At 36.1% G+C, this 15737-nt stretch overlaps 1 protein-coding gene across 4 annotated transcripts; it reads left to right on the top strand.

The window, feature by feature from the left end:
- Positions 1-1422: 1422 nt before the first annotated feature.
- Positions 1423-10769, top strand: LOC122018917. 4 transcript variants are annotated; one of them, XM_042576387.1, is made up of 7 exons: positions 1423-1812; positions 2221-2556; positions 2667-2772; positions 3050-3170; positions 3267-3989; positions 4913-6890; positions 9910-10769. In XM_042576387.1, the coding sequence occupies exons 2-7, from the start codon at positions 2358-2360 to the stop codon at positions 10326-10328; spliced, it is 3546 nt and encodes a 1181-aa protein (XP_042432321.1). In that variant the 5' UTR covers positions 1423-1812; positions 2221-2357; the 3' UTR covers positions 10329-10769. The 4 variants fall into 4 exon arrangements, with proteins under 4 accessions (XP_042432321.1, XP_042432320.1, XP_042432319.1 ...); XM_042576386.1 differs by lacking the exon at positions 1423-1812 and adding an exon at positions 2093-2147 and having other exon boundaries at positions 9913-10769; XM_042576385.1 differs by lacking the exon at positions 1423-1812 and adding an exon at positions 2093-2147.
- Positions 10770-15737: the final 4968 nt, after the last annotated feature.

The raw sequence follows: 15737 nt of genomic DNA, 5'->3' as shown, positions 1-15737 counted from the left end.
GAAGCTAATGCTTTTGATTACATGGAACTTGCTACGATGTTTCATGGCTATTGTGGGGTCTCGTAACCTAAAACACCAAACTAAGGTTCCAAATAGGTTGTGTGTGTTTTAATCAAAAGCCTAATCCACATCGGTCATTTCGTAACTTCTTCTTTCCTCATTCATCATTAAACTTAAAGCCACGTCTAATAATTTATTACTTTGACCCTTCAATTGTTTTTTTCTCCATTTTCATAAATATGTCAAGTTACACATATTCAATATTGCCAAAAAGAAATGTGATAGAGATTTTTTTTTTTATGTTTTTTAAGCATAATTAAAACTTTCATTTGTAGAAGAAATAGAATTTAAATAAATTAAATGTAATATTATTTATTTATTATAAATCAATTGCAAAAATTTTAGAAGGATTTTCATATTTTTATAATAAATAAAAAAGATATTATCTTCTATTCTGAAAAATACTAAAGCTTTATCAAAAACTAATTTAACTTGCTCGAAATGATTAAATAATTATAAGCAAAGCTATTTTAATATTGATAAAATTATTCTAATTTTAACATAATTAATCAAATCGGTTAAAATAATTTTGAGTCATTTTCGTCGAAAACAATTTTAGCCTTGAGCAAAACTATTTAATATTAGAGTAGTGGTTTTTCATTGTGCCAAATTAGTACATATTTTAAGGTTAATAAAAGAAAATTCTTAGATTTTGGGGTCAAAATGAATTAATCTACTAAACCCACAAAAAAGTGGAGGTAAATGTAAATAATAAGCTAGTGGATCACCGTATCTTTATCTTTATTTGTTTTATTTTATAGTTTATATTTTTTATATTTTATATTTTATATTTATGTTTATTAATTTTAGAATTTAACCGTACATACCATCAATATAAATTAAAATATATTTATAATAAATGATTTATTAGTTTAATATTTTTAAATTAACCATTCATTAAAAAAATTTATCGAAATTAAAATTTAAATGCATGAAAAATTAAGAAGACGCTTTGTCATTATTATTGTCTCGGAACTAATGGATTAATATCATTGAAATAAATGATGATATCATTCATTTCAAATAGTTTAGTATCCCCGGCCTTTTAAGAAGTAAATGATAGGAGATATTTTATCTAGCATAGTGATTATTTGCATTGAAAGATCTTATACCCGCTAAAAATTGAAAAGAAATCTATTAAAGTAAATTCTTATCCATCAGCATCATCAATCTATAAAACAATAATAAATCAAAGTACAATTTGAATCCATAAAAAAATATCTAACTTTTAAAACTTAAGTAAACTACCGGAATTTTCCCTTTTTAATTACTAACTAAATATGTTCTCCATTGGTGGCATTATTGTAATTTGCAATTATCAGAGAGCGAAAAGAGAGTGGTTGTTAGTATCTGTATCTGTGAACAAAGCGTGGTTCAGAGGAAAGCGCAGTGGGGTGAAGAAACGAAAAGCGAAAAAGAAAGATCGAAGAAAAGGAAACCCTAACGACATCGTCGTTGCGCTCTCTCATTTATGTATTTTTTCCAATTTCTCTCCTTCGAATTCACTCTAAATCTCTGCAATCATCCTTCTCACCCGACTCGCCCAACCTTCGAATTGTGAGAAAGCTGGCCCCTGTGCTTCTGCCTCCAGATCCCGGCTTCGGTCACCCAATGCTGCTCTCTGGTGTGAAGAATTCGTGCGCCGTGGAGGCGAAGGTTGTTAAACGGGCTGTCTTGGTCGCTTAGCTTCGCGATTGGTGCGGATGCTTTAGGCGCAGCGCTGGGAGGGGAGCAGATCGGGGGTGTGGGGAGGTGATAAATGATAACTAGGGATTCTACGTGCTGGTATCCTGTGGGTTGAATGCGGTTTTCTCAGTGCATTTTAGTGAAGAAGAGTTCATTGGTTTTCGTTCTTCTCGTTTCGTGTTTGCTTTAAAAAAAAAAGAATTTCGACGTAGTAGGTCAGTTCGATTCGTAGTTTTGTACTTCGATGAAATGATAATTCACGCATTATACTTTTTTTTTTATTTATGATTCCTCGTACCTTGCCGATCATTCTAATAAAACCTGATTTTGTTACAATTTGTCATTTTGTGTTTAAGGTTTCATGACAGTTAACAAAAAAGCTGAAAATTCTTTACATTCAGGTGTTTGCCGGGAAACCCGTTTCTTCCTTCGTTGTTTTTTCCTGACGTTATTAATTGCAAGTTCGATCTGCAGGTTGTCACATTGACAATGGTCCTTCTGGTTCTGGACAAGGTCCTAAGCGCCTGTTTTTTTGTAAACATCTATTGGACATTAATGTGCGAGGATCTAGATGCAATTTTGTCTGCAAGAAAGAACTAGAAGACTGTAAAATGCCTTCTTCACCCTTGACTAGGCGCTCTCCAGCAACAGAGCTTAAAGTGGAAAGTGCTCATAAGCGGGGCCACAGTTTTGAGAGCAAATATTCTCCCAAGCCCAAGGATGATGATCTACTCCTGTTTAATGAGGTGCAGAACCGTGAAAGAGAGAACTTCTTGCTACACTCCTTTGACGATTTTGATGAATCCATATGTAATATCATTATTCTGCTCTTGATTTCCTGACCTATAGATTTTGTATTCATTAGGTTTCTAGTCTGTTTTTAGTACTGATTTATCTACAATTGTTTTACTCAATGTCAGCAAAATTGAAATATTTTTCGGATTTTAGTCTTGGGATCACCATACCAGCTCGAACAAAGAGAAGTGATCTACTTGATGCAGATGGTGAGAAAAATGATTACGACTGGTAAGTCCCCTTATGCAAGAGGCTTTCTTCATTGGCTTAATGACAATGTTTATAGCTACGCCATTATGATGTAAAGAGACACTTCGGGATTCAAGGATGGGCTATTGCTATATTTGTCCTGAGTGTGAACCATGTAATCTGAAGTTTGTGTGGTTCCTTAGCTGTTATGAATTGAACTTGGCTTTGTTAATTGTCTAAATTGGATATTAGAATAGAACACCCTTATTACCTTTTTCTTGGAAATTTATCTATGACTGATGAATTACTTTCCATGCAGGTTGTTGACTCCTCCTGATACTCCTTTATTTCCTTCATTGGATGATGATGTTTCACAATCTGCAAATGCATCTAGAGGCAGGACAATTAGTCAACCAATTTCAATCCCGAATACATCGATGGTGTGATTCCCTTTTTTTGATAACATTTAATGTAGGTGAAGTTTTCATTATATCCTCCTTGTTGCTAGGATATTGATTATCTGATTGTTCTCACAGTCTGCAAGGCCTAATAGAACCAGTGAGAGTCCGCATAGATTAAGTTCATCTCCTAAATCTAACTATGGTGTCTCTCGTCCAAGAAGTAGACCATCCTCAGTTCCTCGGTCAAGCCCACCTCCAATTCTACGACCTGCAACACCTTCACGGGGACCATCCACACCTCCGACCAAACCTTCATCATCAACTCAACTGTTTTTGACTCCACAGAGGATGAGCACTGGTTCCAGTGTTCAGACATTCACTAATAAAAGAGGCATGTCCCCTGCCAAGGTGAATCGTGGAAATTCTGCCTCACCAAAACTGCGAGGATGGCAATCAAACCTTCCTGGTTTCTCCACTAATGTGCCACCTAACCTCCGAACTTCTCTGACAGACCAGTCGGCAACACGTGTGCGCGGTTCATCCCCAGTATCTGGTAATAGAAGGGGGCCTGTGCCAAAATATGGAAGGCAGTCGCTATCACCATCTTCTAGAAGTACAATATCACCACGTAACAGTGAGGGAGATGAATTCAGCTCTATTAGCAAGCCATCTACAACATCTTCCCATGAAGATGATGCTCAATCACATGCTTCTGCAGGAGTTTTCCTTAATGCAGCTACAAGGAAATGTAGAGATTATGCCCACAACAGAGCTATGGGTTTCTCCAAGAAACCTTCAGGGTCTTTCTCTGCAAGTTCTGCTCCAAAAAGATCCTTTGATTTCGCTCGTAGGCAAACGGTAAAGTTCTATACGTTGCTTTATCACTATAATCTTCTGTTTAGCAACATGTATACTCTTGAAAGCTCTTCAATCATTGGCCTTTTGAAAACATGGGAAATTTGTTTGAGTTGGATTTTGTTAAAAGACTTTTGTTTTTACTCCAACCATTGCTTACTGCTGCTGATTTTGTGAAATTACTCTCTATCTTAGTAACTTTTTATTCATTTTCTTCTCTAAAAACAAATTGAACTATTTTTGTATGTCAACCTACCAAAAATCTTGATGTTGCTGGTATTGGTAAATCTAATACTATAGGGGTTGGAGATTGTTTGCATAAGAAATGATACTAATCCTTCAGGCACACCATACTTTTTTATTATGCATGATTACCGTCTTTATTCTTTATCATTTATAAATGGAATGTAACTAGAACTGTGAACTAATTGTCTTCTTGTATGTTTCTGTGCTTCAAGTCAAGTGTAGCATGCTAGAAATTACAGATTTATAACTGCCTTTGTTCTTGAATTGTTCTTTTAGGAATGCACTTTGTACACACTCAGTATTATTCACTTTGTACCCCATTTATAATGCTATGCTATCATATAGCATATTATATTGATTTAGATATTTAGAATCTCAAAACTATTCCTAATGCCTTATGTCTTACATATTCATCATAACTATGCATGACACATACCTTTGATTTGACAACCTTGCTACTCTGTAATATGCAGTTGTTGTAGTTTTTTTTTTTGGTGAAAACATAGTTGCTTCAGTTTTTAGTTCACTGTTATTTTATACAATGTCAATTCAGTCTTCATTTGGCAAAAAGCTAAGCTTCTACTTGTTGTGTTCATGCCTTCGATTTCTTTTTTGTATGGAACTGTTATAAAATTTTACATCTTTGAACTCACTGAAATCTATTTACAAAACCTCTATAGGATCATCATAGGACTCCACAATATATGTTCAGACCATTGTTATCAAGTGTCCCTGCCTCCACATTTTACTCTGCAAAAACAAACAGTGTGCATGGGCCTATGCTTTCTAGGAATTCTTCACTCACAACCAGCAGTAATGCAAGTTCTGATCAAGGTGCTAGTTTTGTTCTTGATTTGGAGGATACTGACCATGATCAAAGTGATCTGACTTGCAAATGGGATGGGACAAAGATTCATGGATTCCAGGAGGAAATATTTGTCTTGGATAAATTAGATGAGGTAAGTGAAGATATTTGTTATGAAACTGGAAAATGCCAAAGTAATATTGGGATATTTGATGAGGGTATGTCTGGCAAAGTTAACTCAAAGTTGGACAATTCAATGGCCAATGTTGGTGTTGCTGTAAATACTGTTGCTTATGAAGATTCATCATTTGCTGATGAGGTTTCGGATAATGATGCTGGTAAAAAAATGAGCACTTGCTTGAAATGTGGAAAATATTTTGATTTGATGGATACGAATGTTTGTCAAGAATGTTTACCATCATATTGTTTGGTAAGTTCCAAAGAATCTGAGACTGATGCTACTTCCCAAGATATCAATTCCGTTGAAAAATCAAGTATTTGCTTAAAATGTGGGAAAAGCTTCACTGTCATGGATATGATTAAGGATGTATGTCAAGAATGTAATGCAATACACGGGTCAATAGCTTATAAGGCTTCTGGGACCAGGCAAGTCGCAGCCAGGGATGATCCTAATGACACACCTCGTAATGAGATTCAAAGGAAAATGGGAATGTATGTGCCACCTAACAGTAGACATCATTCCACACTTGAACAGCAAGAGCAGATTAGTGAAGGACCAGTGACTGATTTCTCCATGGATAGTAGAGTACACTTGATGACTCACAAAACCAAAAAGAATCTTTCTGAACAGGAAATATTTATCCCAAATGAATTGAATGACTGTTGTAAATGTGAATCTCCACAATCAGTGCCAACTCCTTGTTCAAATGACGGGGTTGAGGGCACGGGCATTGCAATACTTCTAACAAACGCATCAAGCAGCAGAAAACATCATATTGTGCAAGGAAATAGTTCTCTCACAAATATCCTTTACACAGAACCTTCTTATGGAGTTGATAGTCACATCATCAAGCGCAGCCTTGGGAAGGATAGCTCTTCTTCTTCTTCTGTTGAACTGGGACCATCTGAGCAAACAGACATGCTCATCCTGCACCAGTTAAGAAATAGAAAGGATGAGATGGACGATGTGAGGTGTGAAAGTCACATTACTTCCAATTCAGATTTGGATAAATTCTCTGCCATAGACAGATCACCTTATAATGAAATTGAAACTGATCAAGTTTTTTCTCGTGTTAACCTAGGTCTGGAAAATAATGTTGAAAACTTAATATTGAATGCTCAAAAGCCAGAAAATTCTTCTGGAGGCTTAGATTTGAGTGGTTTAAAACATTCATCTACAGAGCAAGCTGCTATAAGCACAGATGAATCTTGCTATGCTAGTTCATATTTAGCATCTAGTGGCATACTACTGCAGTTGGGTGAAGAAAATACTCTTCAAATGCATGATTCATCAATATCAGGTGATCCAGGTAGAAGCTGTATCTCTTATCAAAACATGGATGATGTGTGTTTGCATAACAGTGAAGGGGGCAATGAGAAAATGGAGAAACGTACCACTAACCAAGATACACCTTTAATTGAAGACAACTATATGGTAACTGATAAGGTCTGTGAAACTCAAGATAAGATTTTTGATGTTGCAACAAGTAGCTTGCCTATTGTAACCTTAGATCAGCAAAATGAAATCGTCAGTTGTCAGGATGCACAAATAGATTTTACGCCTGTTGAAATGACACTCTGTGTGGATCTAGAAGATTGCATTTCCATACCACTGGACAAGGATGTACTACCTTCTGAATTGGAGTCTAAATTTTCCCAGGATTCTTCCTTTGGTATGTGATAGCTCCTACCAAGGCATTAATATTTGACATTTAATGGTCATGATCAGCTTTTTGCTTGACATTTCTAAAATTTTTATCCTGCAATTGTGCCGACTTCTAGTGATATTTGCTTTTCTCAGCTGCAAGCATGTTTCTGTTATGCATATTCACTGTTTGATGAATACTTTTATTTGCCAAAACCTTTTTGTCAGATCACATATAACGTAGATGCTACAATTCTTTCTTATTAAACGAGGAGTTGTTAATCATCAGATATTTATTTATTTTCTCTTAATTTGTTCAAAGTTTAAAATTTGTGTTGCCCTGTAGCCTTTGTCTCATATTAGAATGATATATTTCGGTGTCGTGTTGTGTTGTGCCAACACTCACTATTAATCTATAATCCTCATCCACTTTACTTATTATCGTCATCCACTTCCACTTGACTTATTTACTTTTAAATATAAGCTTATAATAACTAAAAGGCTATTTGAATCAAAATTTCAAAGCAATAAGATAAAGGTTTACAAACATATTGTTTACACATTGTTAATACCAGAACCAGTGTTCAGACGAATTCAATTAAAATTTTCTTTAGCAATTATATAATGAATTGAATTAAAATTTTAGAGAAACAACTTAAAAAAATCAAATATCACTTGCAATTGCCATCTTAAAAAATACAAATATCACTTGAAGTTGCCATCTTGATATATTCTACAAAAAATACATGAAAGTTTACTTGTGTAGATTTGTTTCAGGATTTAGTAAATTATAGGAGCTATACATTTTGATTTTGTTGTTCGACATGACATGAGATTTTAAACCATATTTATATTATTAGTTTATCTTGCTTATCATGTCTGTTGCGATATGACCCCACATAATCACTGTGTTGGCAAGTTAGTGAAGCATTTTATGGTTGAAACATATAAATTTTGTAGCGGAACGTATTTGAGCTGATATTATAGTTGTGACAAATTAAAGAGCATGCTTTTTTTTTTCTGAATGCTTAACTTTTTTTTATGACTGAACAAATTGTCTTGAAGTTTTGGCTTATTTATTTGACACCCATATCATTTGGATTTCTTTCTTTTGAAGTGGATAGTATTTCATTTTTAGAAATTGCACATATATTATCACTGTTAGAGGTATTGACATTTTTATTTTACGTTTATTGTTACGTCTAAAGCCCTTTACATATTCATGTGTTAATCTCATAGGTAATATACTTTGATTTCTACATGGTATAAGAGCCATCCATTTAGGGTTAGGTTTTCTAAAAGTGGTATTTGACTTCTCCCTTATCTGTCAATCTTCTCTCCACTTAACCAACCTTCTTCTCATATCAACAACCTCTTCTTGTAATACATTCATCCCAGTCCCAGCTAAAATGAAGCAGAGAGGGTCACTGGTGCTATCTATGAGGAGCTTCGTTTCCTTGCATCCTCATTATGGTGACATCTTCACTGGTCAAGTCCTTCACTTCGATTGCAGTGTCTCACTGATAGCAGGCATCACTACTTACGCCAATGCCAAGCAGGCTCTCTAGCTTGCAATCTTCAAGACCAACCTTGAGGTGCATCACTCTTGACCACTTTCAGATCATTCATGCCCACTGTTGACCTAATTCCATAAGTAATACAATATTAATCTACTTGCCCAAATTTCTACACTTCCAAATATACTATTTTGCATATTTGCCAGTTAATTTTTTTTTTTTTTTTGCATATATATTGTTCTAAAATTTAAAATCTCGCATAGATGTCATTGGTGAAATTATCTATCTTAAAACAATAACTTGAGGATTGTAATTGACAATATCATTCTTTGACTTTAAGTATCATAGAGCGTGCTTGTTTAATTTAATCATTTGTCAAATTTTTAAAAATAATTTTCTTGATTTGTTTGTCTAATATTTGGAACAATGTATGAGTATGAAGAAAGATAATTAAAAGGAAGTAAAATGCATAGAGACAGAGAGAAAAGGAAGAAATAAATAATTATCAATATTTTGATAATGGCATTTTCCACATGATTATAACCAAACTCTTCTTTAACATGGATTTATTTTAGTAATGGTATTTGGTATTTACGAGATATGTATAGATTTATATCTGTAGTATCAGATTTTATGGTTGAAAATATGGTATTCCACAAGTTTGTGAAATTTTTCCCCATCTATTATAGGTTCAAAAGTTGTATCCAAGTCCTTGTCTTACTGAAATGTAATTTCTTTTTCAGTGAGGCATTATCACATGGATTAGATTCTACCCACTACATCTTTTACATGTCTTAGCGGTCATGGATTTAGCTTCTATGCACTAGATCTGCTGCATGTCTTAGTAGTTTTTAATTATAAGTACCATTTGAATAATATGCTGCTTGAAAGATAATTACAAGGAAGTAAAATGCATAGAGACAGAGAGAAAAGGAAGAAGAAATAAATAATTATCAATATTTTGATAATAGCATTTTCCACACATGATTATAACCAAACTCTTCTTTAACATGGATTTATTTTAAAGTAATGATATTTGGTATTTATGAGATATGTATAGATTTATATCTGTAGTATCAGATTTTATGGTTGAAAATATGGTATTCCACAAGTTTGTGAAGTTTTTCCCCATCTATTATAGGTTCAAAAGGTGTATCCAAGTCCTTGTCTAACTGAAATGTAATTTCTTTTTCAGTGAGGCATTATCACATGGATTAGATTCTACCCACTAGATCTTTTACATGTCTTAGTGGTCATGGATTTAGCTTCTATGCACTAGATCTGCTACAAGTCTTAGTAGTTTTTAATAATAAGTACCATTTGAATAATATGCTGCTTGGAAGATTTAGAATGTGCTGGTCCAATAAACTCCTTACAACTAACTTCATCAGCAATTCATTCTATATTTTAGTTCAAAAGTTTAGGATAAAGTATTTAGAAGCTTTCCTGCAATCATTTGCATCCATTTGATTGTCTGTAAATATGTTTTACATAAACTTGTTATGCCATTGTTCTTGCTGTTACTTGTAGAAGAACCAGTTACCATTGAATTTCCTGAGAAACAAGTGCATAGGTGTTTTACTCTGGAAGAAGCAACAGATACCATTCTCTTTTGTAGTTCTATTGTTCATGATATCGGGTACAAAGCTGCAACAATTGCAGTGGATAAGGAATTTGCTGTTCGCGACTCTTTACATCGACCAATTACATTTCTGGGAAGTACTATTTCCAATCATAAGGATTTTCAAAAAGCATCCAGTGGACGTACTCGGAGCCCAAAAAGAATTAAACGAAAAAAGCAAGAAACAGCTGACAAGATGACATCCATTGAGCTAACAAAAAATGTTGCAAACTCAGAGATCACATCTTGCGATAATAAAGTTACAAACACTATAGACAGTGCGAAGCCCCCAAAGCTGGAGTCCAAATGCAACTGCACAGTGATGTAGGCAGTTTCTTATGCAACTTTCCTAGGCAAATACAATATTTGTCTGATTCTCTCCGGTATACTAGTAAGTAGCAGGTTCAATATTCTTTTCCAGGACATGTTTGTATATTTCAGAGTAGCAGCATGTGTCCTTTCATCATGATTTATTCATCCTTGCGCAACAAATCTCGTAATGATAATATCCTCGGCATCAGTTGTTGAGAGGAATGTAAAGTTTATGACAGGCTTTTTCCTTCTAGTATGGTTGTATGCTGGTGCTGCTTGTTCTCTTCTTGAGGGATGCACGTCTCTCTCTCTCTCTCTCTCTCTCTCTCTCTCTCTCTCTCTCTCTCTCTCTCTCTCTCTCTGTATTCTGTAAATTCCTCTCATTGGTGTAGTTATATATGGCTTCACATCCATCAAAAGAGCTGTAATGATTGTTGAATAAGTTCTTATGCCTTTATTCTGATCGTTCTGACAAGGAAGGTAATGTTTTCCTTTCTTCTTGAAAAGAAGCTGATCTATCTTTTAGAATAATTCCTGATGGATTGAAAAATTTGAAGGACCCATGAGAAATTCGAAGATTTTATTTACAAGTGTACAGGAAGATTTTTTCTTGGATTTTTTTTTTTTTTTTTCACATTACAGGTGAATGTTCAGCTATTAAAACATCATGTTAATGAACTTGTCTCGTATCATCTAAATCTGGTACCTATGGGGTGTATAATTTCGAAATAGTGATGCATTGTAATAATGCAAAAAATAATACTAATGATAATAATAATAAACAAGTACTACACTGATAATTACAAATCTGAGCTTTTTGCTCAACTTGATTCTCGCTTTCGGAATTCGGCATTTATTTTAAAGGTGACATTTTACGGTGTCTTTATATATATATATATATATATATATATATATTTATATATTTATATATATATATATATATATATATATATATATATATATATATATATATATATATATATATATATATATATATATATATATTTTATGTAATTACCGAGCTATTTGAGATTTATGAATAACAAGTAATTTTAGAGCAAATAACCTTATATCAAGGTTTATTGAGAAATTATATAAACAATTCCATATATGAAAGAAAATTTTATTGACCATTCTTGTCACCCTCACCAAAAGAATCGTGTTTATAGGTATAATTAAGGTTTAAAATATTGTGTTGCCTAACATGGGTGAAACAATTTGTTTCGCTCACTATTGAAATCAACATGGCACACCTGAGGTACCGCTACCAGGCGTTGTGCCCCCATCGTGAAGACCACGCGCTAGCCTCATAGCTGCCGTGGAGGTCACGAGTAGATCTCGCGGCCGTCATGGAGGCTACGCACCATGGAGACCTCACAATGGAGATCAAATCCTCTGTCATCAAAATTGCCTATCCCTGTGTCTCGCTCGTCGCCCCAGTCTATTGCCGGCAGCCTCTAGTCATCACCCCGATCAGCACTATAATCCTTGAGGAAGGTGAACCTAGGGGAGTCGCCATCAGTACTATCGGCGTCGGAATCCGGCCAGATCTGAGCCGACTTTCCTTAGCCATCGATCTGAGCCCTTGCTTAGATCCAGCTGGATTTCGGTGCCGATCATGTCGATAGTGACCCCCCTAGGTTCACCTTCCCCAAAGGTTATAGTGCTGATAGGGGTGACGGCCGGAGACCACCGGCGGTGGCCTGGGATAGCGAGTGGGGACACGGGGACAGGCGATTTTGGGGATAGAGGATTTGATCTACTCACGATGGCCTCATGGCTGCTGCGGATACCATGTGTGGGCCTTGCGACCTCCACGGAGGGCTCGCGTAGGCCTCGGGTTTGCTGCCAGCACGGAGAAGACGAAGGCAGAGCAGTGTTTTGTAGGGATCTAATGCATAAAACAACACATAATGCAGCGAAAAAAGGATCCCTCTAGAGATCCTTGCAGATACTGTATGCTACATTTTTCTATTATATCAGATAGAATAGTTACCTTTGTTGCGTGAGTCGGTACTCCTGACAACAACTTTGTTTTAGATATAGATTTCAGCGCGATCAGCACGTCCGTGCATCTACGATATCCACATGAGCACATTCTCTGTCCGTCTCATGAACTCACAATTTGGAGAAGAAACAACTTTTGTTGTGCTAGCAACTACACAAGGTTGTTTTTGGTCCAGAGAAGAGGAAGAAGAGTAAAAAAACAAAAGGATCATCCTCATCCAAAAGGTTACTTCACCTATATAAGGTGACTTCATAAAAGGGTTAATTTACCAAAATGGTTATTTCACCTAAAGGTTACTTTATCAAAAAGGATTACTTTACCAATGACTTTTGTACTCATCCAATGAATATAAAAAGTTTGTGTCTCTTGATCTTCCTTTTGATTAATGATGTATTAATCTCTATTAATATTCATTAATTTTAATGGGTTGGATTTAGTATATTGGATTAACCATTAACCTAATAAATTATTAATCCAATAAACCAATTGTTAGAGTGTATACTGGAAGCCTAAGCTTTTGTAGACATTTATTTTGAATAAAGAATCACATTTGGTCAAATTTATCTACATTTATTTGTAGTTGTTCAATTAATTTATATTGTAGATAACATAGTATGTGGTGTCACATACAGAAGATAATATTATCAGTACTGATCCTGTCCGAATGCTGAATCAACGGATGCTGGGCACGTGGCGCTCTCCGAGTCGTTGATGTAGATCTCCGGCTAGTCGTACGAAACTCCGGCGAACCTGCACAGAAGTCAGGTCGGGAAGGGGTTCCCGGCGGCGACCCTTCGACGCTCAAGTCAGGCAAGCAAGTAATGAAAAAGTGGCTCCAAAGGTATTTTTTCGCGTACCTCCGGCGAAATATGAGGCTCTTTATATAGAGCGGTGAAAGAGCTCCTGCACGTCCACCGAGGCGCATACGAGTCCGTAGCCCATACCTCGGTATGTGTCTGTCAGAAAGCTTACCTGACATCATACTACTACAGTCCAAGCACGTCTTCGATGGGACAACATAACACCTCGTTGTCAGACTTGGAGTATGGCCTAGCCATAGGACTTGACAACTGTCATAAGATGTTCTTGTCCTTCTTTACCGACCACAGGCCGAGGCGTCCGTCTGGTCGGCGGGACGAGGCGTCCATCCGGTCAGCATTCCTCTTCATCGGCCTGCTAGGGAGATCTTCGGTAAGATGTTATATAGGGACTACTAGCAGTATGTTACATTGCCTTCGGACGATCATGACGTCCGCTCGGCCCTTCGTTACTGTTCAATCGAGCGCCGAAACCCCGATCCCTGTCAGGGCGCCTTTTTATTATAGGATGTTCATCGGTCGGCCGGTCGGGAGGCTGACTCATCCTTCTCCGGTCGGCCGGTCGGTCTGCCCTTTTCTCATGAGTCCGGTCAGCTCACCCTTCTCCGATGGACCACCTGGCCCTTTGACTTCCACGTGGCATTGACCCCTCGCTATGGGGTCCCGTGTTCTAACCGCCGGATCAAGTACCTTATAAATTATAAGCAGTAGCTCACGACCAAGATGGAAAGGAACAAGCCATTGGAAGGTCGTAGTGTAATTAGGAATTAGTTTATCTTAACTATATAATTACACTAGTACACTAAGAGTGTATTGAGTAGGACCATTAGAGGTCGTTTCTTTTATACTGACTTTATAAAGGGACAAAGACCTCAGGTATTATGGAAGTGTGTGCTCTTAATCCTAATATAATAACAAGCACATATATTTGATATTTATTTCTTTAATTTATCAATGGGTGAGATTTAGTTCGATGAATCAATAAGCCCGATAAGTTAGGAAATGATATCACTTATAGTGTGTGTTGTTGATTATAGAAGGAAACTGTGTCCTAGTGATCTAGGTTGATAATGTCCCCAAGAGGAGCTCATAAGGTTTGTCATGTTAAACCCTGCAGGTGGACTTAGTCCGACATGACGATAAGGTTGAGTGGTACTACTCTTGGACTAAGATATTAATTAAATGAGTTGTCAGTAACTTAATTAGTGGACATTCGACATCTTAAACACAGGGAGACTAACACACTCATAATAAGAATGAGCCCAAAAATGTAATTTGGAATTGGTGCGGTAGTTCAATAATAGTTCTCTAGTGGAATGAATTATTATTGATAAAATTAAGTTGTGTGTTCGGGGCGAACACGGGATGCTTAATTTTATCGGGAGACAAAAACCAATTCCTCCCCTCAGTCCCTATCGTAGCCTCTTAGTTATAGAGTACTATACCCACCTTCATACCCATGTTGTAGGGGCCGACCAAGCTAGCTTGAGAACCAAGCTAGGGCCGGCCAAGCCTTGGTCCATGGGTGGCCGGCCCTAACTTGAACCCAAGCTTAGGTGGCCGGCCCTATTAAAATAGAAAAGAATTTTAATTTTAAAATTTTCTTATGTGGAAGATATATCTCTTTATTATTTTCTACAAAAGATTAAGAAAAGAGATTAAATCTCTTTCCTTATTTGTAGATTGAAAGGATATTTTATTTTTCTTCTTTGTAAATTATTCACATGTTGAAAAATTAAAATTATAGAAATTTCTTTTATCAACCATGAAGGGATTTTAAAGGGAAATTTTATTTTTTAAAATTTCCGGAAACAAATAAGGAATTTTAATTGGTTGATTGAAAATTGCCTTATTTGCTCTTCCATGAGGTGGCCGGCCATGACATGGGTTATTAGGAAATTTTATTTAATTTTTCTTAATTAATTCATGTCAAGGAAAGTTAAGGAAATTTTATTGTAATTAAATTTCTTTATTTGCCAAAGCTAAGGATTATAAAAGAGGGAGTTTGAGTGCCTTCAAGGGGCACAACCTCTATTATATTTTCTCCCTCTTTTCTTCCTTGGTGTGGCCGACCCCTTCAAGTTCTCTTCTCTCCTTTGGTGTGGCCGAACCTCTCATCCTTCTTGGAGATCAAGTGGTGGCCGGATCTTAGCTTGGAGAAGAAGAAGAGAAAGCTTGCATCCCTTGGAGCTTGGTTGGTGGAAAAAGTTCTTCATCTTTTGAGTTGTTTTGTGCTTGGCCGAAACTTGAAGGAAGGAGAAGAAGGTGCTAGGTGGTCCTCGTCTCGGAAGATCGTTGCCCACACAACGTCCGAGATTAGAAGAGGAATACGGTAGAAGATCAAGAGGTCATTATTCACAAAGAAAGGTATAACTAATAATAGTTTTCCGCATCATGTTAGTTTTGTTTCTTTGTAAAAATACCAAATACAAAATACATGTGATTCTAGTTTTTCGAATTAGTTTTCGAAGTTGTGTTCTTTTGTTTTTTCTTTTCCTTGTGATTTGATTGTTCTTAGTGGTTAACCTAGGGTACTATGGGAAGGTTAAATATTTAATTTCCTTAAAAGGCTTTGTCTAGTCGGTGGTGGTTGCTCCCA

Source organism: Zingiber officinale, chromosome 9A, assembly GCF_018446385.1.
Source record: "Zingiber officinale cultivar Zhangliang chromosome 9A, Zo_v1.1, whole genome shotgun sequence".
NCBI lineage: Eukaryota > Viridiplantae > Streptophyta > Magnoliopsida > Zingiberales > Zingiberaceae > Zingiber > Zingiber officinale.
This window is presented reverse-complemented; position numbering and strand designations above follow the sequence as displayed.